This window comes from Podarcis melisellensis, assembly GCF_964234715.1.
Source record: "Podarcis melisellensis genome assembly, chromosome: 7".
Classification (NCBI taxonomy): Eukaryota; Metazoa; Chordata; class Lepidosauria; order Squamata; family Lacertidae; genus Podarcis; species Podarcis melisellensis.
In genome coordinates, this window is record NC_138539.1 from 62,161,843 (window position 1) to 62,184,225 (window position 22,383).

Sequence of the window (22,383 nt, forward strand, 5' to 3'; positions counted from 1 at the left end):
GGTTTCGTCTGTGGTCTGGTTTTAATGAACCTTGAAAAAGTTGCCTGAGGTTGGTAGGTCCCCTGACAAATATTAAACAGCTGGAATAAACAAGCTGTTCTACTCGAATGCATAAAACACCCCACATTTTGTTCTGCAAGAAAAATAAAACAAGCAAATGGGTGATACACCGTATTCTGACAGGCTTGGCAGTAAATTCAAAGTAGAACTCTTGCCTTTCCAGGGCAGGAAAACTTTATTTCACTCAAAGCTCATCAGCTTCATTTAAATGAATGAATGAATTGAATTGGTACCGCTTCCCTTTAATTTACCTTGTTCCTAGAGAGTTTAATAAGGGCATTAGACTATGGCAAGTGGAGTGCAGTTCTGTGTAGGTTGCCTCAGAAGTAAGTCCATTGTGTTTAATGAGGCTTCCTCCTTAGCTAAGTGCAACCCTGAACATTATTAAGGACCCCTGAATATTATTAATAGAGAGTAAATCCCTCTGGGTTCTGTGGGATTCACTTCGATGCAAACATGCCTAGAACAAACATGCCATCTCGTCCAATGTCATCTAGCAGTCCTCATGCAGGCATCTCAGCTAAAGTATCCATGACAGATGGCCATCCAACCTCTGCTTAAAAACCTCCAAGGAAGGAGAATCCACAACCTCCTGAGGAACACTGATCCACTGTTGAACAGCTCCTACTGTCAGAAAGTTCTTCATGAGGTTTAGTTGGAATCTCCTTTCTTGTAACTTGAAGCCATTGGTTCCTACCCCCCCCCAAGAGCAGGAGAAAACAAGCTTGCTCCAGCTTCTATGGGACAGCCCTGCAAATGAGATTTGGTGAGCTTTATGGAAGGCCTTAGAGTTGATTCAGAACTGTAGGCCACCCGCTTTCTTCTTGTCCAGGCTCTTAAATGCTTGTAGTCAACTGGTTGCGCCTGGATTCTACCACAGTTCCAAAACTGGGTAAGGAATGTGTATATATCAGGCATCCCCAAACTCGGCCCTCCAGCTATATTGGGACTACAACTCCCACCATCCCTTGCTAACAGGACCAGTGGTCAGGGACGATGGGAATTGTTGTTCCAAAACAGCAAGAGGGCTGAGTTTGGGGGTGCCTGGTATACATTATATGTGTGTATGTATGTACCTGTTACCTTTATATTGTGCCATTCCTCCAAAGAGCTCAAGGCAGAATACATTCTGCCTTCTCATCTTATTCCCCAAAACAACCCTATGAAGTTGGTCAGGCTGAGGCCCAAGGCCTTCCCAGCCTTCCCATTCTAACCACTATGCCAAACTTGCTGCCACAAAAAGCTTTATGAAAAGGAATGGAAAGAACCGTTTCGGAAACAATTGTGTGAATCAGATATCCATGAACATTGTCCCGCACATGTGATGCCAGTGTTTGAGAAGACAAAATGGTGAAGCTGAGGGGGAGGTCCAAGTGGAAACCTTTTTCTTCCCCCCTCCACAAACATGGTTTCCCCTTGAGCTTTGGGTCCTCGGTTTGTTCCTATCTGTTCCCTCGATTCCCCCCTATTATCTGCCACATTTTAGCCCCCTTCCTGAACACATGCCATCGATCAAGGGTCTTGTTAGCAAGCCCAGCAACTAGTGCGGTGTGCATACTTGTAAATTACCCCAGGAGTTAATTAAGGCCTAGTTTCACCATCACTGTAGCCTCCACAGCACTTGAGCCCATGTAGTTTGTGAATGTTTCGTATAAGAGTCTTGAACAATTAACACTTGAAGTTATGCCTTTTGCCTTCTTTAGCTCCGCGGCTATGGTTTGGTTCTCCAGTGGATGCCCAGATGCAAACGTTAACAGTTACATTGGATTATGTTACTAGCATCACACCTAGGGGTGAAAGACCCTCATAAATCCTCACTCCTGCAAGCCTGAGATTGATTAAAAGGATCTGTCTTGAAGTGATTTTCAGTTCCTTCCTGAATTTGCTAGCCCCTTTCCAAAATCAAGCCAACATACCAACAATCGCTTTAATAAGACACCTCAAATAAACGGTACGAGCAGGAGAAGCTGTGTATGAATAATTATCTGCTAAAAGAATATTATTCAAATTCATGCAACTGGTAAGGAAAGATATTCATCAGTAAGAGGTTTTTTTTAAAAAAAAACTTTGCTTTTATGACTCCTATCGCTGCAACATATCTAACGGCATTTTTGCTTGCCAAAGCTGACACTAATTTGTTTGTACCAATTGCAGGTAATGTACAGTGGTACCTCTAGATATGAACGGGATCCATTCCGGAGCCCCGCTCACATCTAGAGGTAAACATAACTAGCGATGGCACGTCTGCGCATGTGCGCGTCACTTTTTGCTGCTTCTGCGCATGCGCGTGACATCATTTTCAGCGTCTGCGCAAGTGGCGAAACCCGAAAGTAACGTGCTCTGTTACTTCCGGGTTGCCGAGGAGCGCAAGTCGAATGTGCTCAACTCAAAGCATATTTAACCCGAGGTATGACTGTACAGGCCAAGGAAATAAGCATGTATACAGGTAACTCCTGGTTTAGACATGACTGATTGATGCGCTAACGCACACACGTGCATGACGCCAAACCTCAAAGTGACCCCCAAAGTCACTAAAACACCACTGAAAGGGTGGGATGGAGGCAGAACAGAGGTGGGGTGCAACACTTTTCATGGGCTGTGCCAACAGGCACAGGGTCTAGAATGTAACCCCTGTGCAAAACAAGGATCACTTGTATTTGTTGTCATTGATGCAGCTAGGGCTATTTTAGCCATGCTATGACCCCTGCCATACCTGTGTGGGACAGGTAAATATTCAACTAGGCCAAAGCAGATTTGCAGGCACTAGGTTGTCAGGGATTGCAAGGTGCCATGCAGCTACTGGGCCCTGAAGATCAGATGACCATCCATGTGGGCAGAAACAGCTCACCTGCCATCATTGTGACAGCAGGTGATTGACAGATGGAGGCTTTATATTAGATGCTTATTTAAGAATGGTTATTTTTAGAAGTGTCCTTTGATTTCATATATTTTAACATACGGAAACTTTGAGTTAGAAGTGAAAACTGCATGCGAGGAAAAAACTGGTACTGGCTAAAAGAAATAGCTTCAAAACAGAGAGCCTGGTGAGCAAGACAATTTCAAGGAATTCCATTTTGCTTTTGAAAGGGTTATATATCTCACAGAACATTGATCCACAGGCAAAAGGTCCACGCCTTCCCTCACATTGCAGTTGATCTCCCACATTTTAATTAATCCTGCAAAATGAAATTGCTCTTTTCTACAGGAATTGGCTGCTGTTCTTCCTTCTTTTTCTAATTTCTCCCTCTTTATGTTCAAAGCCAGGTGTCCAAATAGCATGGCCAAGGAAAGACCTGTGATGAATCAGCTCTGAAAACCACAAGATGACACATTGCGAGGCCATTTCCCCCCAATAGCTAGCACCCACAATGTCCTGACATTGATTGAACCATTGTAGCTGAGTTCATGCAGTAGAGCCGCTGGGTTGATAATGATTTTGATGGGGAGCAGAGGCACAAAGTGATGTATTTGGACTCAGTTGCCCTCTCAATTCTTGGTGTTGGTTGCTGTTGCTATTCATCTCCAATTTTTCAAATGAATTTTAAATGTCACCCATTGGATAAACACTGCCCCGCCATAGCGTGTCCTAAGTTTGTGAATCGTGATTAAGAAATAAGAAAGAATGCTCCAAAACAGACATAGGCAAACTCAGCCCTCCAGATGTTTTGGGACTACAACTCCCACCATCGCTAGCTAACAGGACCAGTGGTCAGGGATGATGGGAGTTGTAGTCCCAAAACATATGGAGGGCCGAGTTTGCCTATGCCTGCTCCAAAAGGATTATTTTACTAAATAAATTGTAATGAGGAGTGGTGGAGGCACTGCCTAGCAGAATGGGGATGGACGAGTCAAAACAGCATCACCTGTTAGGAAACAGCCTGACACTATATCAGTTTATTGTCCATCTAGCCTAATATTGTCTTCTCCGACTGGCAGCAGCTCTCCGGGGTCTTAGCAAAGACCTTTCCTATTGCCTCCTACCTGATCCTTTTGAGCTGTAGATGTCTCCTTCATAATCCACCCCCAATTTCCCAGTTGTGCATGGATCGACCCAAGTTATTCAGCTCTTCTTTCTGCATTCACTTCCAGTGTTTGAACTGGAGCCTTACAATGCAAACCAGCGTTGCTTGCCTTTTGAGTCGAGAGGGAGGGGTGCAGTGTGATGGGCACCTGCCGTGCTAAGGATTGGAGATGAATAGAGCCCATATTGATTTGGGTATAATGGAGTGTATAAGAAAAATGGACCAGTTTTGTCTCAGGTATTTTCCTGGGGTATTAAATTGGTGGATTAGTTGCAAACAGCAGTCCTGATAAAGTCTCCTGTCCATCTTGATGGTTGGGCCTTTCTATTAAAATGACACATAAATAACCTATTATGTCCCCCACCCTCGGAAATTCAAATGCACCTGTCAACTTGATAAAGTGCTTGCCTGGAGGGAAGCATTGTTTACATTTTCACTCCATTCTTCAAAAAAAAAAAAATTAAAAATGGGGTAGATTCTAATTATTTTTCCTACTGTAAATTAATGCTGACTATGATGCTTAGCAACTCTCTTTATTGTTATATCTTTGGGAAAGTTACATAATAGAACTGATCCATCATGTATTATGCAACAAGCATTTTATGACAGGCTTCCTTGGGATCTTATTTTGCCACTCTTCATAAATAATCACTTTTGTTTCCTTCTTCTCCAGCAGCTGGAGGAGACTCTGTTGGCTGGTGGCTCAGAATGGGTTTTGTTTGCAGTGGGAAATGGAATTCACAGACATTTACCAGCCAGTGATCTTTTGCTGTCTTGTATAGAGTCATTACTGAAAGTGCACTCCACTAATAAAGGGCATTGCTCTAACAGGCGGGTGGTTAGAATAATGCTAGAACAGTTATGTGTGTGTGTTTCCCTGCAAATCAAGCATATTGAATACAGAGATAACATTTTCTCCCCTCCAGCGTATATTGGAGATAGCAGTTGCAAAGTGGATAAAGCAGTTTAGACTCAGAAAGCACAAACAGACTCGCCTCATTCACAAAACCTAAAGGTACTCTTGCGGCAGATTTTGCTGTCTGTATTAGCACAAATGGGCATATCACTATGGCTTCACTTAGCAGGCTAATAGGAAGTCAGGGTCTTCACAAAAGGATATTCCGTACCCTCCAACATTTCTCCAATGAAAATAGGGATTTCCTTTCTATTTATTATTATTATTATTATTATTATTATTATTATTATTATTATTATTATTATTATCCCACCCATCTGACTAGGTTCCCCCAGCCACTCTGGGTGGCTTCCAACACATATAAAAACATAATTAAACATTAAACATTTTTTAAAAACTTCCCTATACAGGGCTGTCTTCAGATGTTTTCTAAAGGTTGCATAGTTACTTCTCTCCTTGGCTTGGGGGTCGTATCCATATTCTCCAACATGAAAATAGGGACATCCTACCATACCCTCGAATATGAGCTCCCATTGCTCGGTCCCTGCTCCTGTCAACCTAGCAGTTTGAAAGCATATCAAAGTGCAAGTAGATAAAGAGGTACTGCTCTGGCGGGAAGGTAAATGGCGTTTCCGTGCGCTGCTCTGGTTCGCCAGAAGCGGCTTAGTCATGCTGGCCACAATAAAGCGAGATGAGCGCCACAACCCCAGAGTCGTCCACAACTGGACCTAATGGTCAGGGGTCCCTTTACCTTTACCATACCCTCGAATATTTTTCCAATGTAAATAGGGACGTCCTAAGGAAAAATGAGACATTCCAAGATCAAATCAGAAACTGAGACAGCTTCTGTAATTCAGGGACTGTCCCTGGAAATAAGGACACTTGGAGGGTCTAATATTCCTGGTTGATGGATGGTTTCTTAATAGCCTGAAAATCTTACTTCTCGGTTTTTTAGAATGTGGCATTGATTGGAGCTGGTAGGGCAGGGAAACATTTGGGCTCAGTGTGAATTGGGGCACAGGTCAAGGCCAAGAAAATGGATGGAGAAGCAGCATGGCTTCTGCAAGTCCTGTCTAAAAAAATTTTTTTTTAGAGTTCTTTGAGAGTGTATGGATAAGGGTGAGCCCATCAACATGGTGTAATTAGACTTTCAGAAAGGTTTTGAGACATTCTCCCACCCAAGATTCGTGATTAACCTTAGAAGTCACTGGATAAGGGAGAGGATAAGTGGCAAAAGAATGAGAAATAGAATAGGAATAAAAGGACAGTTCTAACAGTGCAGTGGTGTAAGAAATGGGGTTCCTGAAGGATCACTCTTAGAAATGGTACTTTTTAACTTGTTCATAAATAACCTGGTGTTGGGGTGGAGGGGTGAGCAATGAAGTGGGATGTAGAAAGATTCAGGACAGACAAAAGGAAATGTTTCTTCACACAGCACATAGTTAAAGTATGGAACTGAGTACACAAATTGCAAAAGCTCATTTGCCCTGCATCACGCACCACCCACGTTTCGTAATTTTAGGCCCTCATTAGTGAGGTTGTACTTCTGATCCTTGGGAATGTGACTGAAACTTTTAAAGTTACTAATAAATAAATATTATCAAATAAGCACACATTTTTATTTGCCTGTGGCTAAACCTGAGAGCTTGGAACCTGCAGAGAAATTTCCTGCAGAAAAATTGTGCCGTTTCTCAGATATGTGTGTGCTGTTTGCATGAGTACCTATCTGTAGTGAGTAGAAGGGATTCAAACACTGAACTCTTGCTTGGGATTGATAAAAGTATCTGGCAATACATGATTTATTTATTTCACACAGGGAAATGTTTCCCCTGCCCTTCAAATAAGTTCCCAAGGTGACTAAGTCAAGCGAATCCAGAATAAGTTGCATCAGGAAGCTCATTTGCTCAAAGCCACCATGTTCTGCTTTTTATGCTTCACTTCCAGTTCTTGAATGTTTTTCAGAAGCCGAACATCCAACGCAGTTTCCGCTTGAGTGCAGGAAGCTCCTGCAGCCAATCGGAAGCTGTGCCTTGGTTTTCAAACAGTTTTGGGAGTCGAACGGACTCCTGGAATGGATTAAATTCAAGAACCAAGATTCCACTGTAAGTGGATCTTGGCTTTGAGACCAAGTGGAGCAACAATGGAGAAGGGGTGTGTGGCCAGAGAACACTATTCTGCCACCATTTGGTAGCTTCCCCTTGGTTTAAACCTTGATTGAACACCTTAGTTTAAAAGGTCATATGGTGCGTGTGGAAATTTCAGGTGGTCTGGAAAGAATCTAGTAAACTAGGACAAAGAGCACTTGAAGGCTTCCCACCAAAACTCTCTCTTGGAATGGAGAAGGGAATCCACTTTCTACTCTGCCATAGGACCTTCTGAAACTGCTAAATGCTCTCTAGTATTTAGCATGCATGGAATGAAATTTCCCAACCTTTTATGTACAGTGGTAACTTGCAAGACGAAAGAGTTTTTTGTTTTTTGAGTTGCTTCGCAAGACGAATTTCCCTATGGGCTTGCTTCGCAAGACGAAAACGTCTTGCAAGTTGATTTCCTTTTGATTTTCAATGCATTCCTATGGGAATCCGTGCTTCGCAAGACGAAAAATTCGCAAGACGAAAAAACTCGCAGAAGGAATTAATTTCGGCTTGCGAGGTACCACTGTATTCCCTAAATTACTTTTCCCCTCATCATGAAAGAAAACAATGACTGCCAAAATGTTGTTGGTGTGGGAAAATGCATCACATTCGGGAGCTGAAATTTAAATCCATGTGAGGCTTGCTAAAGAATGTGGGCAGGTTGACATTTACGATCCTTTCTCTCACCTCTTCCCTCACAAATTGGCCCAGAGCTGAGAAGAGAAGATTTGCACTAGAAAGCCCCATTCGAGTGTTATCTTGGTGTTCATTCCTTGTAATATTTTGCAATTATAACAACTTAAATCAACTGCAAGTGCATTCACATCAGGCTTAATTTCAGGCTGAACTGCTGCAGAGCAATTAAAAGCATCATGCTTCTGTTTTAATTAAACAACCCTGTGAAATATTCAGCGTTTTGAACATGTTCTGGCCTGCCTCTTATCACCGAATTATTGCCCTTAATTTGTTTTTTTGCTGAAAGATGGATTTCACTTTAGGATTATGGGATGCTGTACTGGCATTTTGTGGTCTCTTGTCAGCTCCTGTGAATCTAGATCATAGCTGTCTTCAATGCCTCTGACATGTCCTATATGCACTGTCTCTTGACTAGTCTGTCTCAGCAGATTTATGAAGCCACATTTGGCCTATGAGGAGATGAATGGACGTTTTTGATTAACTTCACGACAGAGATTTCAGATGACAGCGGAGTCTTCTGCTTGGCACTTACTTCAGGTTATTCAGGGCACATTAGAGATAAAGCATTCTACTCCTTAACAGATATGCATTCTGAATTATTCAACACTGAATGGACATATCACTTTAAAGATATTCTGAAAGACACATTTCTCAGTTTACAGTGGATTTCATACTCCTGTATAGAAAAGGAAGGTTGTTTGAAATGAATAGTTGTGCCCTTTCTGGGAAATAAATGTTTTCTTTTTCTTCCTACCTATTCTGTATCCTGCAGCTGCAAGGATATTCGCAATGTAAACCTATGCAGTTCTGCTAAGTAAATCCTATTGAGTTCAATGGGGCTTGCTCTTATGCAGGAATGTGTGGGATCTCAACCTATGGACTACACAGTTAAAGCAGTACCATACTACTTTAAACAATCATGGCTTCTCCCAAAGAATCAATTCCTCTTCTGGTGAGGGAACTGTGAGGGAATGTGGCCTGAGGAGAGGAAGCATTGTTGGAAAGGGGATGTGACTTGGGGAGAGTCACATGGGCCAGATAGATAGGTCATAGGGTGTTGCGTTTGACCCTCATGCCTGAGGCTCCCTACGCCTCCTCTAGGCAAACTACTCTTACTCTTCCATCTCCAATATAGAGATAATACCATATTGGCCCGAATATAAGCCGCACCTAAATATAAGCCACACCTTTAAAACTGGAGTGGGAAAGAGGAAATAAGCCACTCCAATTCTTACTGCTTCTGGCTGCATACTAGGCAAGGGGTGGGGAGCTGCACTATGTTGCCAACGGCCCTTCGCCTTCCTTGCTCTCTCCCTTCCCAGCCTTGGGGGAGAGGATGGGGGACTACACACAGGGCTGCCACCACTTTGCCATGCTCCTAGTGCTGTTTGCCCCATGCTCCTGGTTGCATACCATAAGGTCGCGAATATAAGCCACACTTTAACTTTTCATGGTTGGAATTTGGGGGAAAAGTGAGACTTATATTCAGGCCAATATGGCAATACTAGGTTGCTTCCGAGGGTTGTTGTAAAGAGTGCAACAACAGAATGCTCAGTAATATCATTACATATAATTGAGTGGGCAAAATGGATATCCCAAAAGGCACTTCAAGTGAAATGTATATTTAGAAACCAGAGCTTCAAGGTTATATTTTTAACCACAATTTCCAGGCATCTAAAACATTATCACTAACAGATTTGTATGCATCTTGTCTTCAAAATCCAACTATCAAAGCAAAGTGGACAATTTTCGTTCTTATGCTTGGTACTTTGAGAAATAAAGTTTGGCAGCCTTAGAAACTGAGATCCTGCATGTTTTCTGATTACTCATATGCAAAGCTGATTATGAGATTTACAGCTTTGCTAAAATTATCACATTTCAATTCCCTGCTGTAATGTATTTCAGCATTAAAACACAGCTAGGCAACTTGTATTAACTTCAGAAATAAAGAAATAAATAAATGAGATGCCTGACTCCAGTCAATCTATAATGTTTGCTAATGTCGTATATCACATTTATTTATTTGCCTTGACAGGCATGTATACTTTGCAATTTCAAGTATAATGAATATGATTAATTTTGCCTGTGGTATGTCTTTTGTAGGATGAATCTTATTGATCCCGAGTTTCTTTTAAAAATTAAGTTGATTTGAATAAGGTAAAATAGCTGAATAGGGACCAAGCTCATGGCAGAAATGAAATAACCATATGATCTCTCCTTCACTAGGTCATTGTCTGTGATTATATCTGGAAAGACCATGCCAATACGTCTGGTGTCTCCAGTACTGGCCTCCAGCTCCCCAATGAAATCTTGAAATCTATTGGAAGCTCAGGAGCAGTCACTGTTCATGTATCTATATACACAGTTCATCTTGGGGGCTTCCAAGAACTGTACAGGCACTTCCTTAGACTGCCTAGTGGTGCTATTGTAGAGGTAAGTCCCAACATTCTGGTTTTTAATGTGATGTAATTCTTACAGCCAAATGCAACCATAGGCCATTGTACAGTGTACAGTGGTGCCCTGCAAGACGAATGCCTCGCAAGACGGAAAACCCGCAAGACGAAAGGGTTTTCCGTTTGCGAGTTGCTTTGCAAGACGAATTTCCCTATGGGCTTGCTTCACAAGAAGAAAGCCCATAGGGAAATCTCCGGGGACCTCTTTTAAATGCTGGCGGTGGGGAGCAAAGCCTTTCCCCCCCTCCGGCCTTCAGAAGAGGTCCAGGAAGGCCGACGGGGGACGAAAGGCTTTGCTCCCCACCGCCAGCATTTTAAAAGCAGTCTGGGATAGCAGGGAAGCACTTCCCGCTATCCTGGACGGCTTTTGAAGGCAGGCGGGGGGGAGCAAAGACTTTTACCCCCGCCCGCCTTCAGAAGAGGTCCTGGACCTCTTCTGAAGGCTGGCGGGGGGCAAAAGTCTTTGTCCCCCCTGCCTGCCTTCCCGGGGGCTTTTAAATCGCCCCGGGACAGTGGAGAAGTCCTCCGCTGTCCCGGGGTTTTTTAAAATGCTGGGGGTGGGAAGAAAAGCCCTTGTCCCCCCCCCCAGCCTGTCCCCGGACCTGGTCTGAAGGTGGTTTCCATAGGAACGCATTGATTGATTTTCAATGCATTTCTATGGGAAACCGTGCTTCGCAAGACGAAAAACTTGCAAGAAGAAAAAACTTGCGGAACGAATTAAATTTGTCTTGCGAGGCACCACTGTATTCAGGATCAATCTGCACTGGGATCTCTAAACTGGTCACTTGATAGCATTCTACACAAATCAGTCTCCATAGTAAAGAATTCATATACCGCCCTATACCCAGAGGTCTCAGGGTGGTTCACAGAATAAAATCAAGATATAAAACCACAAAATACATACTGTATTAAAAATAAATGTTAGGGGACCTTTTGGAGCAGATCTGGGAGCAGAAAGAGAATTGTTGCTGTGTTAGGAGAAATATGGTCATGTTCTGCTTGATGTCACTCGTGTGTTTGTGCTCCTACCACACATATAGTAAGAAAGTTGTCTATTCATTACTATTTTCTATTTATTGTCTGCGTGAACAATTTCAGTTTGGGATTAGGATGGAGCAATGTGTTCCGTGGGAAAATTGTTCTTTTGAGGGGGCATCTGAATTCTGAGAGAAAGAGGGAGGGAAGAGGTGAGGAATATATAGTGGTGTGTGCTTGAGAAAAGGGGGGAAGGAAGGAGGGAGGGGGGAAGGAAGTGGCTAACTCAGTTTCCCATGGGTTGGCAGTGGCCTTCTGGGGTTTTAGCCTCTCTCAGGATTGAATCAAGCACATTCTGCATGCAAAATTGCCACCTCCCTAAAACAAGTCATTGTTTCATTCACAGTTCTTCCTTTTTAAATTGTCCTTTGAGTTTTAGCATTTTAAATGCATTTAGAAGCCATGCACAGAGCATTTAATACTGGTGATACATTGTGATAACACAAATATGGCGATTTTTGTTTTGTTTTGTTATTATCTTGGCTTCTGCTGCCTTCGGTTGATTTCTTATTAAGAGGGCAACGATAAGCCACTTTTAACTCAAGAAGAAATCAGTTTCTTATTAAAGGGTAAGTAAAGCTTAATGTTGCACAGAAACTTTTTCCTTTCCTTTTTTTTGGGGACAGCCTGCTTTTTATCTAGTTTTTAAAAAAGCAAAACAAAACCACCCTTAAGACTGAATCACTCTAAACACAGAGAAGATGAAAGGGAGATCTTCCCTACCCTCCACAATTGTTTGAAATGAAGCAAGCGGTAATAAGATCAGACAGTCTGGGTAACTAGCCTATTACTTCATGAAGCCGTTTACATCCATCCATATGCTGCACATGATGCTTAAGCTCTTGTGTCTGCCTTGGAAAGTGAATAAAATCATCTGGGCTTATTTGGAATGCAAGATCAGATACGGTATGCTGAGTGACACTTAAAAAGAATGAAGCGGTAACTGTAGCTTATTTTCCGAAACAATCTTGACACTAATGCTAAATTATAGCTTGGAATCATCTAGCATTTTTACCTTTATGAGGAAAGGCTTTTTACATATTTAACATAATTCTAGGGAAAATATACTGGCATTATGTATAAAGATATGTATACTGTAACCAAAGGGCATGTATATTCCCCAGTAGAACACTTTCCGCAATGTTATTGCCATTTGCTGTCATTTCCTAACAAATATAAAATACGATCGGTAAACAAACTAGACTTTAGATTTAAGCTGACAGCTGTTCCTTCAGAAGCAATATTCAGATATTTAATCTAAGGAACACCGAATGTGTTGTGGCTGTTTGAGAAAACTGTACTTTTATAAAAATGAAGGGCTGCACAGTTTGGCGCATTGTTCTTGGAACTGGTAAGGACATATCAAACAGCTCTCAAATCGCTTACACATTTGTGGCTGGTGAGTGCTTCCTGGGGAAATAAACAGATTACCTAATGCTTTATTTTGAAAGCAATTCACTGTATTTAGATTTGAACTCTTACTCCGAGTACCACGAATGAGATAACCCATGAACAAGGCCATTGATTATACTGAAATGTTGTACATAGTGAAAGCAAGCCCAAATGTGTTGGTGGTTACGTTTGCTCACATGCAGTGGAGCCCCAAGTTAAATGCTTTCTGCACCAGAAGACTGCACATTCATGGGAGGGAGGGAGGACTTCTACTGCAATCCAAATCAGAGAACATCAGGGATGATTCGATAGCCTAATGCAGGAGCTAATTGGCCCTTACTTGGATCAATTCATTGACATATGAATGGCTGAAATCTTCACAGAGAGGATACCCTGAACAATTTCAAGGCATAAATGCAAATGATATGTGAGTCTGTAAGTCATAAATGAAGAGCTGTGGACCCAGTAAAGAAAAGGTGAGGCATCACCTTCTGATGAAAGTCAGATGACATTGAAGATGGCCACAAGTATGCACTAGCTGTGATATTCAGGGATGGCCACACATCTGTATTTTGGGGCTTGTAGCATTTCTGATCAAGATGGATGACCCTTGCTCCGAAAAGCATGGTCAAAATTAAATTAAAGCGTTCAAGAAAGCTTAGATACATGGTGTCACTTTCAGTAGACACTAGTCTGCAGTATTTTTTTTTAAATGCCTGAATCACCAAGGTGCCACAAACTGCTTCAGGGGTCCCTGCTTCAACTCACGCAACCATATACAGAGGGAGTGTGTGTTCACTTTACCCAGACAAGCCAAAATCCTTCTGATGCACTCTACTTCTGCTCGGCATTCAGGATTCACTCCAACCAAATCCACCCACCTAATTAAAATCAGCTCCAAATCTCTGGGACTAGAGATCTATGAAGGGATTAGGCCTCTCCAATAGACTATTATTCACATCCCAATCATCCACTGACATTGTTGTGGTTAAAGCAGGGCTGACTTATAATGATGAATTATGAAGTCTCTCATTCACAGTGATGCAGAGAGCAGAAAGGTGAGACACATACACCTTTTGGCAAGGAAGTTGTAGTATTTGTTTTAAAAATTCAGATGATGTCTCACATAGGGTTTCACCTCCCTGTCTCCTCCCTGGGAAAGGGTTTGATATGTAGAAACAACTGGACTAAAGACATGTCTGCATGGCAATTTTGAAGACAGGTGGGATGCTCATCTAATAGTAATCCAAATCGCTGAAGCCTCTTTTGGCTTAAACTATACTGTTCTTCGTGGGCACTACCTAGGGAAGACTGGGGGGGGGCAAGGACCCCCCCCCAAAAAAAAAATTCAAGGAGTTGGATGGGCCCCCTCAAAATTCTGTAGCGGCCATGCACACACAGCACATGGTGGTACTCAATTCACATGCATATGCCGCAGGGCTTGCACACAACACATGCTGACTTCACACAGTCCCGGCACCCTTGATTGTGGAGGCAAGGTGGCATGCTTGCTGTTGTTTCTAGCTGTTTGGAACAGTTCCTAGCTGTCAAATAAGAAAGCAAACCTTTTAAAAAGTTAGTCCTTGGTACCTTCTTATGAGGTGGCATAAGGGCTGCCTTTTAAAAATGTATGCCTTCTTGCTTCAGGCCTGGCTGCTATCAGACAACCTGGCCACCACCACAACCAGCAAACAAGTGTTCAACGTGACCCCAAAATTGATGGGGCGGAGTCATGTGTCGTCCCTCCCAGAGAGGTTGTTGGAGGAAAACAAAACAGGCTGCCCACTTGGTTTTGGTGACACAATGTGTTGTGACATCTGTTCATCTGGAACAACTTGAAATGTAGCTGATTCTTGTACACTTTGTGCATTTTCCAACATGTGTGCATGCAAGTTAACATATGTAAAAGTAACTGCTACATTTATTTTTCTACTTAAAACTTCTGCTCTAATGGGAAATACAAAATGGGTGCACTTCTGAAGCGATTTCATTCCATTTGATAAATGGCTCCTGAGTGAGGAGGAGCCTCGACCTGATGCTATGTCTGTTCCAGATAGTAAAAGTCAATGTGCCAGGATATTTAATTCCAAATGGGCCTTTTACGGATGAGGAGAAAACTTTGCTTAGACTTTGTGGTTCATTCCAAGTTTGCTCCAGCATATATCCACAATCCACATTCTTAATGTTTAAATGCTTCAAATATTTATTTAGCATATCTTATTGCTGATTCAAGTTTGTTTTTGTTTTTTTTAGAAAAAGCAAAAAAAAAGTCAAAGATAATTACCAAGGCAATATTAGCTCAGCTTACCTAAACAAAAAGATAACCTTTTCAAAAAGTACCTTGCAGCTACATAGATTGACAAAAACACATCAATTATAATTTTTACTCACTTTTATAATTACACTGTGAAGTGAACTTTTGGGCGAAGTTGATTAATTAAAAGGTTACTGCCATTGAGTCACTTTCAGAAGCAATGACTTGGCCTTTAATTAATTCAGTATTGAGACTATGTCCAATATTTATGTATATGTTTGTTTATATTTGTATACATGCTACAGTTTATTATATGCAAATTTGTTAACAGCTTATAAAATGTGAAGTGATTACTATTATTATAGTTCTTAACATTTAATATGTGAGTTATATATAATTATTAAGTTAATTAAATTAAATATAATTAGTAAGTAATATATAATTATGAATTTTGAAGATCAGTCTCTGCATGAATAATTTTTTTTGACACCAATTGATTTCAATGCAGCATTAAGTACAAGCTTATTCTCATTTAATTTTTTTAAAGAGATGTGGTAGAGTTTGTGAATTTGCTGAATCTATTAAGAGATCTAGCCCATGTCACCAATTCCAACACAGTTTGTTCATTTCTTCCATCAGAATGGTGCATTCACCTTAATTGCTCATTGTCTTATATGTCCAGTCTCTACACCTGTTTGACCATCCATGAAAGATCACTCCCGTTTGCTTATCTTTATATAGGTAATGAGGACACCAATTGTGTTTGTCTTGACATACCCCATCAGTCACTCTCCAGCAAAGCCTGTAGCCCCAAATGATTGTTGATGTAGATTCTAGGTGATCCTAGATGCAGCATGACAATGGGTCACGACAATATTATTCTATATTTGAATCACTCATCTGCGATACTACATCCAGTGTATTACCAAAGCCAGTAGCTTCCCCCCTTTATTTCGTATACTTTTCTTACTCACTTCCCAACAGTATCCTACAGAAAGAAAATAGCTGAGCATGAGAAATGCAGTTCTATTCTACTATATTTATTTCTTAGAGCTGAAGCAAAACCTAGGTGGATTCACCTTTCATGTGGAATTAAGTCTTCATTTGCCACTGTACATGTTATTAGTGACTCTCTCTGTACGCACACTCCCTCTATAGTGTTTTGGCAGGGCTGTTAAAAAAATTGCTACAAAACACAGGAGCGGAATTCAACCATGAAACCCAAATTGTACATTAGAAGGGAATCTGGGTTATTGCCATGACAGTACCAAATTTCACACACAAAAGAGCTGCTAATCTGTAATTTAAACAAATAAATAAACTGTGCCCAGAGTCTGCTTACTTTTGTTTCTTTTAACTTGATATCACACTGGACTGTGCCACAACCAATGAGCCTGCACACTGTATTTTTCAGGCATTTGGTGACATTAGTGGAATAAATTTCATACGCAATGAAGGGGGTGCATTCGTTCAGGAGCACATAAGTGAAACGGATAATGCACTGGGAATTCCTTCTGAGAACAAGCTAAGGGAAAGAAGAAAAGAATACAGGTATTACTTTCAGTGACTGCCGCTCTCTTGTAAACATGGAACAGAGTGCATCAAAAGCGATAGCGCTGAGCAAAAGCCCTCTGTAAGAAAAGTCCTCCTCCTGTTTTGACAAACTATCTGGTTTATGAACAAAAGCATCTACAGCCCTGTCATTCATGGTGGCCACAGTGGAAGGGGAGGAGGGCCAGATGATGGGTCCAATCCAGACCTGATGACTTTGAGGTTGGCTTAGCATCCAGTGGTGGCTTTATGTCCATGGCCAGGGAACATATGTGAAATTTGTAAACACCATGACCAAGGCTGGATTATGTGGAATATGCTGTATTCTGCAGAACACAGGAAGTTGCCTTATATAGAGTCAGACCAGTGGGCCTTCTAACTCGGTATCTAGCAGGGCTCTCCAGGTTCCAGACAGGTCTTTCTTGGAGATAAACTTGGGGCTGCAAAACAAGTATTCTACCACTGGCTATGACCCTCCTAGAGTAAGACTCCAGCTAAACTGACCTCCTGCACTAGCTGTGATATATGAGAGCACCTCCATTGCAAAACATGTCAATTCAGCTACCTGTGATTTATAGCATTCTCCAAAGATGGAGCCTACAGTCTCTTCATTTTTTAAGAATCTACAACAGATATGTGAAGGTCTGAGATAAATGAGATAAATTGAATTGTAATACAGAGTTATAACTTTATTCACAGTACTACACAGGGACCTTGTAGCTCCTCTAGTACAACACCCTAATCAATGCAGAATCTTACAGTGATCCATGGCATATAGATGTCCATCATAGGGATAAGGAAGCAATTCAGTTCAGCTCACATTTTTTTTTCCCTAAACAATAATGAATATTTATTCTGGAACACACAGCAAGGGTACAGTTCACATGATTTTTCTCGAAGAGACAAGTTTGAAAAAATCAGTTCAGCTTCAAACACTGCAGGAAATAAATTAGAAACAGGAACCTTGTAACAGGCCCAATGTTGTAAAAATTGGCAGTTGGACCCAGCAGACATATCTTGGATGCTTTTCAACAGGTGGTTAAAATCGGGGGGCTCCATAGTCATCAGGCATCCGCTCAATGTTATATCTGTGGTTTGATATATACATTATTGGGACTCCCGGGATCTTCCGTATTCTCCGCTTAAGGTCTCTGTCTACAGTAGCCACTATGTAACACTTGTGCTGAGTGACCCTCTGCACCAAACAGTCATCAGCATAGGTCCCTTTGTGAGTGCAGGGCAAGCGTTCAAATCGTGGGTCTTTTGCTATCCTTAGGGCAACACGATACTTTTGCCCCAGTTTCTCAATTTCAGCCATGACACAATCTGTGATACACGGAATACACTTAGCATAGAGGCAATCCATCATTGACTGCACCAGATCCAGTTTGGCTTTAATAGAAAAATTAATGAAGTTGGTATCAACAGGATGTAGTAGGGAGGTCCCAGTTGTGTATTATATTGGAAGAACAAACAGGAAGGATATTTAGGGACCTCTCTCTCTTTTATCGCACTGGAATCATCCTTCTTTTTCTCTTTAGGTTTTGCTCGGTCTGCCTCTTTGATGCGCTGGTCACGGAGGCTGATCATGCGCTTCATGGCAGCATATTTCTTTGCTTTCTTTTGTTTCCCCATTTTGGTAGTCCCAGCCACAGCGTTCTTCTCGCTCACATTTTATAGTGAATTTATCTAATCTGCACTTTCCCAAACAGCTATCATCTAAAATTTGCACTTCTCAATATTTACCTCTCCAGTCAAAAAACATGTACGAGATGCATATTTCCCAAGCGTTTTCCCCAACCTAATGTACTTTTCCCTAGGTTATTTTCACTAATGTATGCATTTTAATGTGCACGAATGTGTTAAATATGGGGAAAACGCTTACAAAATGGGCCTATTAGGCAAATTGCATGCAAAAACGTGTCTGTTAGGAAATGTGCACTAAAATACTTACAATCTTTTGTAAGGACTTTTTAAAAACCGATGTGGAAATGTTGCAAGTGGAATTCAGTTGGAAAAATGAGAAACAGAGGAGCTAAAATGGGCCAACTGGCCTGACCGTAGTGTACTCCCTCCTTAAATGCTTCCAGCAAAACAGCACCCACTCTTGGCAGTCCGGCAGGGAATTATGTGAAGGGTGTCTGTACACTCCACACACAGAGAGCCAAAACAACTGGAAATTGTAGGGTAAATTTTACTAGTGAAAATGTTAAAAGAACTGTAAATTGGTGGGACAATGGTGGTTGGCAACTGTTATGGTCTAAACAACTCATTTCCTTTTCATTTTTAGGTGAACCTGTTGTCTTCAGCAGCTAATTAATCAAGAAGAGCGCTGCAAATGCATCTTGATTCATATGACAATCTTCATCCCAGTCTACTAATACTTTTTTTTTTTTTACTGTGTACATTTATTATTGTATTGTATGATGCAGAAGGTAGTGCCCTCCAAACTTGTGACTGACTGCAGTCCAGATTTGGAGTGCTTTCTTATTGTGTTTTTATTGCAAGGGCTTTCCCCCCTATTTTATAATTCATTATATTGACCCTTGGAACCACAGAATGTACTTCAAATTTATTTCAGGGTTTTCCACAATATACATGGGGAGCTGTTAAGCCTCAAAACAAATGACAGCATGGTTTGGTTCTGAAAAGTAAGCATGCAAGCAAACAAATGTGGCAACTGCCAGGAAATCTTCCCAGATCCTCAGTAATAGGAGTAAGCTGATTATTTTGCCCAGAAAAAGAAATAGAAGGGAATAATATGAAAATGTCTGTGAACTTGTATTTTGGCAAAACATTTCAATGTTTGCTTTAAGAACTTGACCTTGGAGGTTATTTTAAAAAGCATTGCATTTTGGATTTAGTTGCTGGATTTTAACTTAAACTTAACCAATATAAGCACCCACCTGTGGGCTAAACCACAGAGCCTAGGACTTGTTGATCAGAAGGTCGGCGGTTCGAATCCCTGCGATGGGGTGAGCTCCCGTTGTTCACTCCCAGCTCCTGCCAACCTAGCAGTTTGAAAGCACAAAGTGCAAGTAGATAAATAGGTACCGCTCCGGCAGGAAGGTAAACGGTGTTTCCGTGTGCTGCTCTGGTGCGCCAGAAGCAGCTTAGTCATGCTGGCCACATGACCCAGAAGCTGTCTGCGGACAAATGCCAGCTCTCTCGGCCAATAAAGCGAGATGAGCGCCGCAACCACAGAGTCGGTCATGACTGGACCTGATGGTCAGGGGTCCCTTTACCTTTAGATGAAACTGAGCTAGATGGTTCTCTGGTCTGACTTCCTAGGGTCCTACTGCATGAGTGAATTTCTTCTCCAACCCCTGCAGCTGTCCCCCTTGGTATGCCCCCCCCCAGTGGGAAGTGAGTATGGTACATCTGTGAACCCAAGAACGATGAGTTCTTCCAAAAGTTACTTAAATTCTGCTGCAGCTTGACCATTCTTCTTCTCCCCCCACATGATAAAAGAAGCATCGCTGAATCCTAAGGTACTGTCAGCCATGGGATTTGGACACCTAGGAATGTCAGGTGTTGGAGGCACAAGTCCATAGTGATGGGTAAGGAGCCTGGAGACAGATGCTGAGTAGATTAGCAGGAGTCTTAGGCGGGGCTTGGAAAGTCATGGTCTTGGTGAGTCATGGTTTGGCTTTCTAGGATGTGCGAAGCAGGTTGGAGAGAGACTGGAAAACACTCAACAAAGCTGAAAAGTGGAGGGCTTGGAAAGTGTATGGAGAACATCATGGACAAGATTGTTGCCCAAGTAATGACCCAGGTCAGATCAAGTCAGGGAGGAATCAAGTGGCTGCCTAGATGAGTGCAGCTATATCAGAGCATGGTAGGATAATCCAAATGTTCCAGCTTTTTCCAGGGGGCGTGTCTCATGCGACTGGCAAAAACACAAATCAGAAAGCTCCTTCATCTAGTCCCTGTTGCTCCTGGAAAAAAGGAGCTCAATTCAGTGGGAAGAAAGGGCATTCGGATCATTGGAAGAATCTTTTAAATGGGAGCAGGGACCTCCCCCAAATCCTTGGAATGACTGTTTCATAGTGAACACAATCCAGAGATTCATCAAGTCCTTACCTTAACCCTATTAATTCCCATGAATGAGTAAAAATTACAAACCACACTTTGTAGTTTTGCAGTATTTTTTTGTGGGGGAAGCGTATCTAGTTCAACTCATATAGATTTGAATATAGATTTAGTTCTGTGTTATTGTTTCCTAAATCCTGCATGAATCCCATGGAGGTGAGGCGGTGGGGGTGGGGAGTCACTGATAAGATACGAACAAAATAGAATTTGGCTCGTAACTTGTACAGATTGTATTCTCCTCTGTAGTTATTAGCAACCTCATCCATATCACTTAGTTATAGTCACATAGTAATTGCCTGCCTATGGTGGCATTCCTTTTTACAATTTCCTCCTGTATAACTGAATATATGTAGTCATTACTGAAAAGTGTAAATAAAGAACCCTTTTAGTGCCATAGTTTCCCTAGGTACCCACTGTGCTCTTATTGTCTACAACATACTCCCGCATCTGTAGTTCTGGTCTATTATAGGATAAAGTCATAAGTATGAATTAAAAATTAAAATGCTTGTTGTAGACTGGAGAGCAAGGTCTATTAAAACATTTCCAGGAGAAAAGCTCCCACTGCACCTAGATGGATGGCAGTGAGCACCGGTTAAAGCAAGTGGATGAAAAATTAGAGATTTTCATCATTCGGTTAAATATAGTGCTAAGTGGTATGTGCTAGCATTAAAAGCAAATTACTTACCACTTCACCAATCACAGCATGGGAGAGTTCTATTGGAAGCAGTATTTTTCAGGAATGCTAAGGCATTGGTTTTATTAAATAAATCAGCTGGTTACACTGATGGAGCGAGCTGAAGGAGTAGCAGGATGGAAAAGATGTATGTGGATTATAATCTAAGAGGGAGAGAAGGAAGGAGAAGGAAATACCTAATTAATTGGTGCTCAGCCAATTAAGTGTCATTATACCTATTTCACTCTCAGCAACGCAACCCCTAGACACCAACAATGGTGTGTAATGTCTACCTTTTTGTGTTTTCATCAAGAGTTTTGATATTGTGCTTGATCTGCAAGTCCCAAACCACACATTTTTTGTTTAGCATTCTATTTAGATGTTATCCACACATCCGTGAGCACAATTGTAATTTATGAGCAGGCGGCTGAGGAAGAATATCATCATCTGTGTGCTCACCAAATATGAGATCAGCATGATCAGCACTGACAGCAAATATCAACTTTGGAGCTAGGGAGAGGGCAAAATAGAGTCTGGTTTGAGTCCTCCCCCGCTCTAAGCCCACCCAAAATTGACCAGGCACAGACAAAACTGACACAGCCAGCCGTCTACTAGAAGGAGATGTACTCACCTGATCCAGTAAGGCAGGGATACCATTTCAACAAAGGAGCGCAAGATTTCAAGCAGGGTTGAAAGGCTGACTCATACAAAAGTAAGCTATATTCACTAGGATTGTGCCTCAGATTGTCTGAATCCTGAACCTCATAGGACCAGTTTGCTGGGATCTCAGCTTGGGCCAAGTTGGGTTGCCTAGAGTGAACTTGGACTGTCAGGGAGTAAGGTGTCAGGTGGGAAGACTTCATTTCTTGTTTTGCCAGTGCACAGGGCACACACTGGAGAAACAGATCCCAGCAGGATTGAATCCTCTGCTTACCAGCTGATTAGGGTTAAAAAAAGCCTAATTAAATATTAATCCCACCCCCAAATTGATTCAGGGCCAGATCCAGGCTGTCAGGTGTTCCTCGGGGGAGGGGGGTGCAGGGCTGTGCACATTCCTAATATTTAATTACCATTTTGCATGGTGGAATTTTAACCACCCCAAAC

The 22,383-nt window shown here is 41.8% G+C and overlaps 1 protein-coding gene and 1 pseudogene across 2 annotated transcripts in view; one reads left to right on the forward strand and one right to left on the reverse strand.

Annotated features, from left to right (window-relative positions):
• LOC309373790 (uncharacterized protein) overlaps window positions 1-19,699 on the forward strand; it is an 87,879-nt gene extending 68,180 nt beyond the window's left edge. Inside the window, exons 9-11 of the mRNA XM_081918325.1 lie at window positions 10,056-10,262; window positions 16,378-16,514; window positions 18,805-19,699. Coding sequence (XP_081774451.1) covers window positions 10,056-10,262; window positions 16,378-16,514; window positions 18,805-18,808 — 348 coding nt within the window. The 3' untranslated portion in view covers window positions 18,809-19,699. The remainder of the gene's footprint in view (window positions 1-10,055; window positions 10,263-16,377; window positions 16,515-18,804) is intronic.
• On the reverse strand, window positions 17,336-18,179 carry LOC309373884 (rRNA-processing protein FCF1 homolog pseudogene; annotated as a pseudogene). Its single transcript has one exon. The product of its transcript is annotated as an rRNA-processing protein FCF1 homolog pseudogene (transcript).
• Window positions 19,700-22,383: the final 2,684 nt, after the last annotated feature.